The sequence below is a fragment of the Oryzias melastigma genome, linkage group LG8 (assembly GCF_002922805.2).
Source record: "Oryzias melastigma strain HK-1 linkage group LG8, ASM292280v2, whole genome shotgun sequence".
NCBI classification, from domain to species: domain Eukaryota; kingdom Metazoa; phylum Chordata; class Actinopteri; order Beloniformes; family Adrianichthyidae; genus Oryzias; species Oryzias melastigma.
In genome coordinates, this window is record NC_050519.1 from 9736105 (window position 1) to 9747226 (window position 11122).

The 11122-nt window shown below is 38.3% G+C and overlaps 1 protein-coding gene across 2 annotated transcripts; it reads right to left on the reverse strand.

The window, feature by feature from the left end:
* Positions 1-515: 515 nt before the first annotated feature.
* LOC112146569 lies at positions 516-8347 on the reverse strand. Of its 2 annotated transcripts, none has more exons than XM_036213224.1 (12): positions 4138-8347; positions 3961-4067; positions 3261-3392; positions 3141-3186; positions 3041-3070; positions 2855-2957; positions 2532-2567; positions 2424-2459; positions 2296-2352; positions 1717-1803; positions 1405-1521; positions 516-1303 (listed from the first exon to the last, which is right to left on the reverse strand). In XM_036213224.1, the coding sequence occupies exons 1-12, from the start codon at positions 4229-4231 to the stop codon at positions 1264-1266; spliced, it is 885 nt and encodes a 294-aa protein (XP_036069117.1). In that variant the 5' UTR covers positions 4232-8347; the 3' UTR covers positions 516-1263. The 2 variants fall into 2 exon arrangements, with proteins under 2 accessions (XP_036069117.1, XP_024128227.1); XM_024272459.2 differs by having other exon boundaries at positions 2532-2582; positions 4138-8345.
* Between the last annotated feature and the right edge of the window lie 2775 nt (positions 8348-11122).

An 11122-nucleotide genomic window follows, 5' to 3' on the forward strand; every position in this document is an offset into this window, starting at 1 on the left:
GTCGTATACTGCATTTACTTCCATACATCAAGACACAGAAGCAATCTTTTAAGTGGCTGAACAGACACTATTCAACACTATAAGTTGTGCAGTAAATCTTAGGATAATGTGTCGTAAGATATGATAATAAACATATAATAATGACTTGAAATATCAAGCAATAACCAACTTAATGTACCGCAGTGATGTCTTTGTTGAGCTTAGTGCTCGTTTTTACCAAGTTATAGAGTGAAATGTAACACCCAGATATTACTATGTGAGATATATGAACATGTAATAGGTTAATATAATACTTAGTTGGAGAAAAAGTCAATAATTGTTCTAATAATAAATAATCTATTAAGTAACCAAAAGGTTTATCAAAAGAAAAAAAAAAAGAAAGAAACAAGGGAGGTAAAGTGTCAGTGTTCTGGCTTGTGAGGACAAATGGCTCTTTACTGCCCTCTTGTGGCAATCATTGAAAAATCAGATGCATGAGGAAACGACAAAATCCAAGCAAATCCAGGCAGCAAACATTTGGGGAAAAGACATTTATTTCAAAATCAAAGATATACATCAAAGATATTACCACAACAGGGATTTGATTGAAATAGACAAAGTAACAAAATTACAGAAAAAGAAAAAAAAAAAAAAGAAAATGATCATAAATGGAAAGAAAAATCATTTATAAAACTTAATTTGGTAAACAAAAAAAAATATGTGTGATTTGATTGATTGAAAAATGTGATATACAGTGTTAATTACATACATTTGTATGAATTTTATGTAAATAATTATCTTTTATAATACAACATATCCTTTACCAATATGCACTGTGTATTTTATATTGTAGTATATATTCTATATATTATAATGAGGTACATATATGTGTCTAACAGCCATGCAGGCACCATTCTCTGACATCGGTTCAACCGTCCTTCGGTCAAACTGAGCAGAAAAAAATTCACTGCTGACTTATCACATAAAAAACATCAAATAAAGTCCGTCTTTTAGAGAAATATGTCCTTCATTATATTTGGGGCCTACATATTTTTATTAGATCAAAATAAAACAGTGCAAGATTAACCTGAAAACAAAGGATATGTCAGAAAATTTGCCTTGTACTGTATATTATATAATTTTATTTTATATTATATGATATTATATGATATTATATGATATGATATGATATTATATTATATTATATTATATTATATTATATTATATTATATTATATTATATTATATTATATTATATTATATTATATTATATTATTAGTCCTTTTTAATTTTCCTTCAGTGTTAGTTGACTCCACGTCGCTTTTCTGAAAGAAACAAATAAACAAACAAACATGTGAAGACATCCTTAGGGAGAAATATTCATTGAATAATTGTTTCAAAAATAGACTGAAATCATTCCACTTACAGGTCCGGGCCACCTGCTGGCTTGGACTGAGACTGGACAGGGTCAAAGCTCCGTTCGTTCACCGAACGAGTCAAGTCTTCAGCTTCACCCATCCTCTCACAATCCTGACCAGCAGCTCTGAGGAAGGAAACAAGGAAACGGTGAGTCATGAAGCACTGCAAAGCTTATACTGTGGTCATAGAAGCAAAATAATCAGATTTGTATGGAAAGGAACAGCAGGAGTTCAACATTTAGAAGGTTTGGGGTAAATTAAACAAGAGGTCAATCAGTCTGGAGTGGCAAGACATTTGCCACTTTATTGTTAAATCTCACCCCGGATCTGACAGAAGTGGCTGTCCTTCTTCAGTTTGTCCATCTACAGCCTCCAGACCAGGAGTAGGGCAATCCCTGACCCCCCCACTGATAATAATGAGACAGTAACACATATGAGACAGTCATAATAACAGCTCTAGGTAAAATCATCCCTGTTTTCTGTATTCATTGTACTGTTACTTTTCTTAGATTTGACAACAATCCACTCATAAAACAAAATACTACAGCTACAATAAAACATAACAGTCCATGGCATTCAGTCACATTTCAAATACAGCTGCTTCTTGTAGATTAGTTTTACATCGGAGTGTTTGTGTCTACAGTAGCTGTTGTGGATTGAAGGTTTATTTATAATATTTTCATCTCAAGCCGTTATGAGATGTTTCATTTGGAGGTTAATGGGCTATATTGGAGATTAATGAAGGAAACAAAAGTACAATCATCTTCCAAAGGACACACACTCTGCCGACGTGCTCCCTGTGGAGTCATCATGACAGTAACTCAGGTTTACAGATCTGTTCGGCTTCACTTTTGGTCCTGAAGCTTCACATACATCACTTGATGAGATTGGAGCCAAACCTGTGAGTGTCTGTTCTGTCAGAGTCATGAGTTCCTCCTGGATCATCTCCTCCATTTCTGATTAAAACAGAGAACAATCAGCAACCTTCTTTATTATTTAATCCTTTATTATCATACATTAACTTTACCCGTTTGGAGACATATGCTGGGGAGGACCATCATCACTAAAAAAAGAAAAGTTTAGAGGTAAGTTCATCATAACTAACAGAACAGGAAAGAAATGTTTAAGAACTGACCTGCGAACATCTTCCAGCTCTGTGCTGTTTTCACTTCTCTCAGACAGATTCCTATAATGAAAATATAAAATATAACATAAATGCAACTTAATTACAGTTACTCCATCTCTCCAACTTCATAACTATTTTTTTCATGTTTTTATTGTACCAAATATCAATACTGTTAATACAATCCTGACCCTGGTGGGTTTACTACAACTGATTGGTGCCACAAACACATTTGTTTGTTTGCACTTTAAAATAAAAGTAAAATTAAAAGTTACGTTTTGGGCCTGAAGAAAGCAGAAGGTCAGAAAGTGATCTTTGCAAACAGCTGGACTTACTTGTCTTTCATTTTGCAACAGGACCATAGGAGAATTACACAAAGGCATATCATGATGCAGATAGGGATGATTAGAGCCCAAATCCAAGTCTTTTGATCACCAACTAGAAATAAAAGTATTTTGCTATCAGTTTAAGTTATTATCATATAACAAGCAAAAATGATGCATAGCAAGGATTATACTTACTTCTTTTGTTCTCATCATCGCCACATTGATCTAAAACATTACCAGAATTAATACAAAGAACATTGTACATGTATAAAGATGTATTTTTTTAATAACTTACCAATGAATTGTACATATTTGAACATTTCCTTGATGAAGCCTTTCTCCTACAAGACAAACAAATGATTGAGAAGGTGTGAGGTTCCAACACTAGAAATGGTCAGTTTGGATGGAAACTCACAGTTTTTATTATGCATCTAACTGTGAAATGTCCTTGGCAGTTGTCGAATGTGACTGAATCCCGGCTGATTTTTATTCCTTGAGCTGATGTATCAGAGGACGGCTTGTTGAGCGCAGCATAGGCCATCATTGTCTATTGAGAGAAACCACACAATGAGTGCAAATAACTGCTTTCCCTTTTGTGTTGCTGGAGCCTTTCCCACTTGCTGTTGGGTAAGGGTGGGGTACACCTTGGAGGTTTCATCAGTCCATCGCAAGAAAACATCATCAATCATAATCACAGCTATTGTGAAATTTAAATTCGTCAATTCACCTATGAAGTATTCTTTTGGACCGCGGCAGGAAGCGTTCAAAGAAAATGCTTGTAGCGGCCTTTTATAGCAAGCCAAGATGGGGGAACAACGGCAGTGGCAGAAGGATAAAGTCAAAACCACATGAAAGGCCCAGCCTTAGAGATTGAGGCGTCTTAACTTCCGGATGAGAAAAGAGCTCACAAAAATAACTGATTTCATAAAGGATTTGCTCTTTGATGTACCAAAGGAAGCATATGATCATATAAATGGATATAGTTTACTCTGAAAGGCTTAACAATCGACCTTTAAACCAGGGCCTCATGCTAAAAGCCGACTAGCTAAAAAAACACTTTCACTTTCTCTTAAGAAAGTAAATAACTTTTAAAGTAAAGTAAAAAAAATGCTCACCTTATTTTCACCAGAGATTTCAATTGTTGTAGCATTACGGCAGCCGTGCTCAAACTCGAATCTGTGACCGTTCTTGATTTCACAACAGCTAATGTTTCTAAATGTTTCTACAACACAAGATAACAGCAGTTTCAAATAAGAGAAGCTGAAATTCTGACTCTTAAAGTTCCATCTCACCTTCAGCCCAGACGGTTTTCAGAAACATCGAAAGAAAAGCAAGAAAAACACATTTGTTTCTCATTTTGTAACAACGAGGAGCACAGCAGCCCATCTTGTTTTGAATGACAAAGATTCAGGAAGTTCAATGTTCCTCACTTCCTCAGGGCCATGCATTACTTCAAGATAACGTCACCTGCATAATGGCAACTTTCCCCGCCTTAAATCTTGTTCATTAAATGATTCTGTTTTTTATGCGTTTGAAACCACCATGCTGAACATATTTCAGACAGTCTGGCATGACTTTCGACTGTACAATGTGACCAAAAGAAGAATCAACAAGAGAGTGAATTTAAGCCTATACTTTCATGAAACTGAATCACACTTTTTTTTGTTTGCTTTTTCATATTTTCCCTGCTTTCTTTTAATGAGTTAAAAAGTCACCCAAGAAAAAAAACAAACTTTAATCTAATATGACATTCAGGTGTTCACTCCTCATTTAAAAAAAAAAAAGTTTGAAACCTAAGTCTAAACTTGTTTAGCATGTGTTTGTATTTCTGACCTTAGCATAAAAGTTTTCCACTTTACAGTTCTGCTTTGTTGTCATCAGAACACCAGGGGAGGCTGTTGTCATTTGGGACAAACACTGGGCCGAGAATTCTTACCTGTTGATGTTACACCTTCAGGTTTTTTAGCTTTTGCTCTTTTTTTAAAAAAAAAAACAAAACAACAACAACAGGAAAAAAAAAACCATGAAAGTAGAAACTAATCTTGGTCCCACACAGCTTGAACATTCTCTAAATCTTCCAGCTCTATGGAATTCCTCAATTCTCCTTAACTCTTCTCTGCAAGTTGGCAGAAACAAACTTTCTTTGACTGATAGTTGAGCATCTTTTATTATATTTCTATTACCTTAAAATGTAATTAATGGTGAATAACTGTAGAGTAATAACAAATGAAGGAGTTGTTTAGATTCTGTGTTTTGAACGTGTCTGTTTTTATCCGATCGATTCCTGTAAATATCAAGTGAGTGTGGGAGGTTTGAAGGTCGCGGTCCTTCTCTCTGGATCCTCAGAACGAGCTGAAAGCACACGCGCTGGAAAAGGGAAAAGGCACAAACAACATTTATAAAGTAAATAATTCCAGCTGTGCTAACTCCTGAGTTGTTTACTGGATTTAACTCTTCTGTGGAGGAAAGCAGCGTTGAGAACAAACAGCACAGATGCTTTCACTACTTTTGCTTGATCCTACTATATAAATGTCCAAGTATAATGGTACGAGTACATTAAAGAGGTATGTGTATCCCATTTTTATAACTCGGATGATCATAAATAAAATCTCAGTCTGCTCACTGCAGAGTTAAAGCTGAGAAACGCTCCAAGAATTCAGAGCAGGTCTGAAACAATGGATTTGGCTGTTCAGCATCCTGCTTGGATTCAGTTTGGAAAACAGCCCTGGAGGAGAGTTGACCACAACCAAAACAGCATGCAATGCAATGACTTCTTTTGGGAAATGAATACATAAATAAAATGAAGAGATCACATTCATATGAGTATTTATGGATTCAAATATGGATCCTTAAAGTTTTCCAGTTTGTGCTACAGTACAAAAATCAACATGTGTTTCATTTAGTTTTTTTTTCCTCTAATTATCTAAATCTCTCATTAGTGGTGATAAAAAAATGTGCACTGCGCCCATCAGGGGGGCTTTAAAGTCAAATTCTGAAAGCAAAACCAAAAGAGCTCAGAAAAAGCAAACTGTGCTGGGACTCATATGTCAGTCTGTCCTGTTGGCTCAATATGAAAGCCGAAACCCCCAAATGATCTCACAAAGGGGCATCGACACTCTGCTAAAGCAGAAAGCACGCTGAAATACTCACGAAATTGACAGCAAACATAATCACCTGCACGCTCGGGCAGTGTGGCTTTTTAAAATGTAAAAATCAGCAGTTTAAAGCTGTATTCTGCGTGCCAAATGTTAAACCACAACAGGATTTTTGAAAAACACTGAGTTTGTCACAATTCCATGTACACCCCCAACTCAAGTGCATTTCCTGCTGCAGTCCTCAGCAGAGCCAAATCCTCCCTTCCAAAACCACAGCTTTCTTTAAAAGAGCAGTTTGGAACCTGATCCTGCTGAGAAAAAGAAGCGCAACAATATAGTAATGAAACTTCCTGTTTGCATTACCGAACACAATGTATCGGCCTTATCTCTGCAGTGAAGTCTCCGTGAGGCTGTTGCGTGCAGTCACATCGCAGTCCTGCGTGCACAGCAGATTCAGTTCACATGGTGCTGAGGAACATGTTGTGCAACTTGGATGGCCTCTATTACTGTAATCTGTTTTCCAGCTCGATCTCCTGAGAGGTTTCTCTTTCAGACAGCAAACCTCGCTGCTGGAGCCGCGGCCTCTGCTTCAGCTTCCATTCACACTGCACTTCTCTTAACTTCTCCTCCACTCTGCTATCTTTATTCACCTTTCCCAGTGTATTTCTTTCCTCCTCCCTCCTCACTTTGCCCTCCTGTGATTTGTTGCTGAAATCTCAGTGCTCAGCCGGGCAAAGCCGAGGCCAGCGTGTCTTGTTACAGTAGCCTCTGATAAAGCGGTGTATTGTAACAGATAATCCCACAGAAACAAGCAGGACTTTTAATGTCCAGCCTTCAATTATTTCTGCAGAATCACATTTATGGAGATGAAAAAAAGCATGTTTGTTCAGACATGAACTCAAGGGCCTTCAGGCACCACTCGCTCAATGAACTCGTGAGAAAAAATGCATGTCAAATTACCCATTATGTTTGGTTTGACTAATTGTATGCCTGCTTTCCCTTTCTTTTGGAACAAAAACTAACCTAAATATACATAACAAGAGTTTTGCCGGGCTGGGATTTATAAATTGTTGTGCGGTCGTCTTTAATTCCCGTTATGTAAGTCTATCAGTATCAGGTTTTGTGTCGCTGCTAACCCTCCTATTATGAAAAAGACAATACCTTGCTTTAGTTTGGCAACAGAGGAACACTCACCTCCAAAAGTGGAGAACAATGCATGAAGTGTTTTCATAACAGTTATTTTTATGTGGAATAGGAAGCACAGATGGCTAAAGCCATCAATGTTTTCCACAGAGCCGTTCCAGGTCATTGTTGCTATAGTTGGACTTCCACATTCAAGTGGAGCTATTATTAGATGAAAGAAAAAAACATGTATACCTGGAGCTGTTCTTGAAAGACATGTTTGCTTCAAAAGAAAAAAACAGATTTTGTCGTCAACGGATTGGGTTGAACCACAACTTTTTTCTATGAGCATTGGCGTGCCGTGCCAGCTGTTCAGGGTCTAGACAGGTAGTTAGTTCTGGGCTTCCTGCTCTGGCATTGTCTCCCTGTCACTGTGATTATTTCATATATTCCTCGGGGAGGAGGTTTCCTTCCCTGACTTTTCCAGTGCCGTCATCATCTGTCACTAAAGGCGCTGTAAAGGAAGACCATAATTAAAGGGCAAGGATGGGGAGAAAACTGCGGCTGTCAGACTGACATCGTTGAACAATTGAGAATCGCAAATGCAAGGAATCTGTGGTAAAAGTGGTTTGAGTCGATCTGTTGGCCAACGGGAAAATATTAATTTTAAGAGATAATAAGTGATATAAGAAGAAGCCAATTAATTACTCAAAAACTTTACAGCCCAATTCATTGAAAGCTAAAAATCAGAGGGAAAGTGCTACATGTATATATTAAACTATTGTCAGAAAGCTATTATCATACTTACATGCACGTAAAACAGATTAGAGGATGTTTGCAGCCACAGACACACAAAGAAAGGAAGCACATGCTGTTCTCAGCACATTTACCCTACAAGGAATAAGCTGCCGTTTCAGCGCACTGCAGGATGTTGTCTCCATAATGTTTCAGATTGTCACTCACAAATATTGTCGTTTGACTTTTGTTCTCACATTTTTTTAAAAACATCATGTTCCTGAATGTTTTTTGACTCTGGATGCTTTGCAAAAGAAGCAACCTTTCAAGTGGGTTAACAGAGCTGTTTAGGATCCCTGCTCGGTCTGACTCCCACCCCTCCTATAAGCCAGATCACTATAATTTTACCACCACAGGCCCTGCAGGAGACTCAGATCAGAGACCTTGGAACACAGGATCTGCCTCCCACCTCTTCTCTGCAGCTGTCACTGACACCTCACGGATGTCTTCATTCCACGGATCTTGTTTTTTTTATTTATTCTTTTAATTTCTGGATTGAGCATGCTGCACGTCATGACACAAAATAAATATGCAAAAAACAAGCTAGAAATGAAATTTAACTCCAGACGGTTTGGTTTAAAATATTCACTCAGGTTTGAACTTCTATGTTTTTAGTTCTTGTTTGAAGTCCTTTTAGAGAAGAGAGAAAACTCGTTGGTTAATCGTTTTTTTTTTTTTTTTGTTCCAGAACTTATCGCAGTTCTCCAAACATGAAGTTAAAACATAAACTAAAGCTTTTTGGGATCTTATCATTTGGGCCACATCATCTCTGGTTAGTGCATCTCAAACCTTGCATGGACTTTAACGTGCAAATACGGGCACACACGTTATGCAGAGTTATGTTACATAAGATAAACAAAAAGACAATCGTGACTTCTTCATGATAAACAAAAGACAAAGAAGCTTCTTCTAGAAAGAACTTTTGAGCAATTTAGTGTTTACCAAACAAGATAAAACTTTTTTCCAATCATGATTTGACTTTGGACTCCCCTTAAAATGCACAAACAAGTTCACATAATATTGTGTGATCTGACTGTGGGATACATTAAGCACTTGTCAAAACTTTGACTATCCCTACCCTGTCATTAACTTTGGAATGAAGGGGGTGTACTTAAAGCATTTGATTGACAATTTGTAATCTTGGCAGAAATGTAATACAGGGAGGTGTTTTTCTGTGTGCAAACGGTACACAAACATCCCACTGGGTTCACACCTTCAAAATAATGCTTGAATAGATGCTTCCTGTCAGTTCTGGATCACATTCAGCTGAGAACTTATTGACTTCAGAGTCAAGGAGTACAAAGTCTTTCAGCTCTAATAGTTGCAGTTAAAGCACTCCTTGACTGTCCTTATAAGAGCAGATTTAAAAATATGTAAGAGGTGAGGCTGGCGGAGTGAGCCTGAACTCGGGCAAGCAAAAGACGCCATTAATCCTTTTTAATTCTATTAGGACTTCAGCGGGATAAGAAACCGTTGGAGAGCCTCAGCAGAAACTCTTACTTTAGCTTCATTTTTGTGTTTTTCTTGGTTTCCAAAGGAAACTGTCACTTTAAAAATGAATCCATGTTTGGACATTTTCATTTTAAAGACTGTTTATGTGCTAAAGCTCAGCTGATGTTGTCTTGCAGAGCCCGCACATCCCTGCTTGGTGCACAAAAGGTAAACTACATGCCTTCTTCCCTGTGCTTATCAGCGTCGATTTGGATCAGAGCTAGCATCCGCCCTGTTTTCCCCCCCACCTGTCCCTCACCACAATCACAGTCTTATCGAGGAATTCCCCCGCAGCTGAAGCATAAGGAAGATGGAAAAAAAGCGGCTTTAATTTTCTTTCACAGTGAAGCATGGAGAAATTAATGGCTTTCACTTGTGGAGATAAGAGTTCAAAGAGCCCCTCATTCTAAATGAGTCCTGCGGTACCACTTCCACTGTGTGCAGAATCACAGCAGTGTAAACAGTGGAGGCCTTTTGACACGACCCCGGTAATCTAAACACTGAGAATCTGCCCGTTCTTGTTGACTTCCATTCATTGTCATCTGGGCCACAGGGTTAGTAAAAGCACTCCACACTGACATTGTAAACGAGACGTCATGTTTGACGGGGTGTGTAAACTGAGCTCAGTGGAGCTTTACTCCAGTTCGGCTCACTCACACACACCTAAACTTAAGACGATGACAAGCAGCGGGACTGGCACAAATAAACAGGAACCTGTCGCACAAGCACACGCACATACATTGGAATGAAGTGTGCCTCCTTAGTTACAATAAAATAAAAGAAAACATAACTGCGATCACATTCTTTCCAACTCTTGACACCCCACACCTATCACCCTGACTCTCCCCGCCACTCCATCTGTTCTGCCAACTGCTGCTTGGCGCCTGCCTGTCAAGATGGGATCACTTTTCCTGCTCGCACACTCACACAGTTATAACTAAGCCTCTCTTTCCTTTTCTTTCTTTCTTTCTTTCTTTTTGTCTGATCTTGGCAGTGTTTTATTCTGTTGCTCAAGCCTGGAAGTAAACTGCAGAGAGTAAAAAAAAAAAAAAAACGAAATAAAAGAAAAATACCTCAGACGTCCCAACCTGTATCGGCCTAAACATCTCCATGGCAGCACGACCCTCTGAAATGGCCCATCATGCTCCATTGCACTTGAAAAGGAGTGCAGAGAAGGGGGAAAGGGAAAAAAAGCGAGCGAGAGGTGAGACTCTGTTGAAAGAAACTTTGGAGAGGGCTGGAGTAAAAGCTTCCTGGTACAAAACACTGAACTGTCACTGTTTACGTTTAATTTCAGTTGGGATATCTTTAGCTCCTCGAAGGGTCACGTGTGAGAAATGAATCACTGTTTGTTGCCTGACAACTAACAGTCAAGGGAGAACGTCTCCAGCTTAAACCTAACAATATAAACCTAGCGTCATACATTATAAGCCCAAAAAAAGCTGTCTCAAGATCTGCTCAAGCTACGTTCACAATCAGCAACATTAAAAATTCTTGTTCACGCTTAGCTATGGAAGTTTTGTGACCATTTTTGGGCTCTACATACACACCTCCATTGAACACGTGGTGAAAGTTAAACCAAGTTGAACGGGCAAGGGGGGGACCAAACAAGAGGTCAACCGCTCTACCTCTGCAGCACAGCCAGCCCACTATGACCCTAACAAAAATGACAAAACACCTGAAATACTTTTCAGAAAACACATAAACTCAGAGAAAGTCCTGCTGCCACATTTTAGGCAAAAGTCTTTATTGTGTTGCTTCCTGCTTGGTTTTT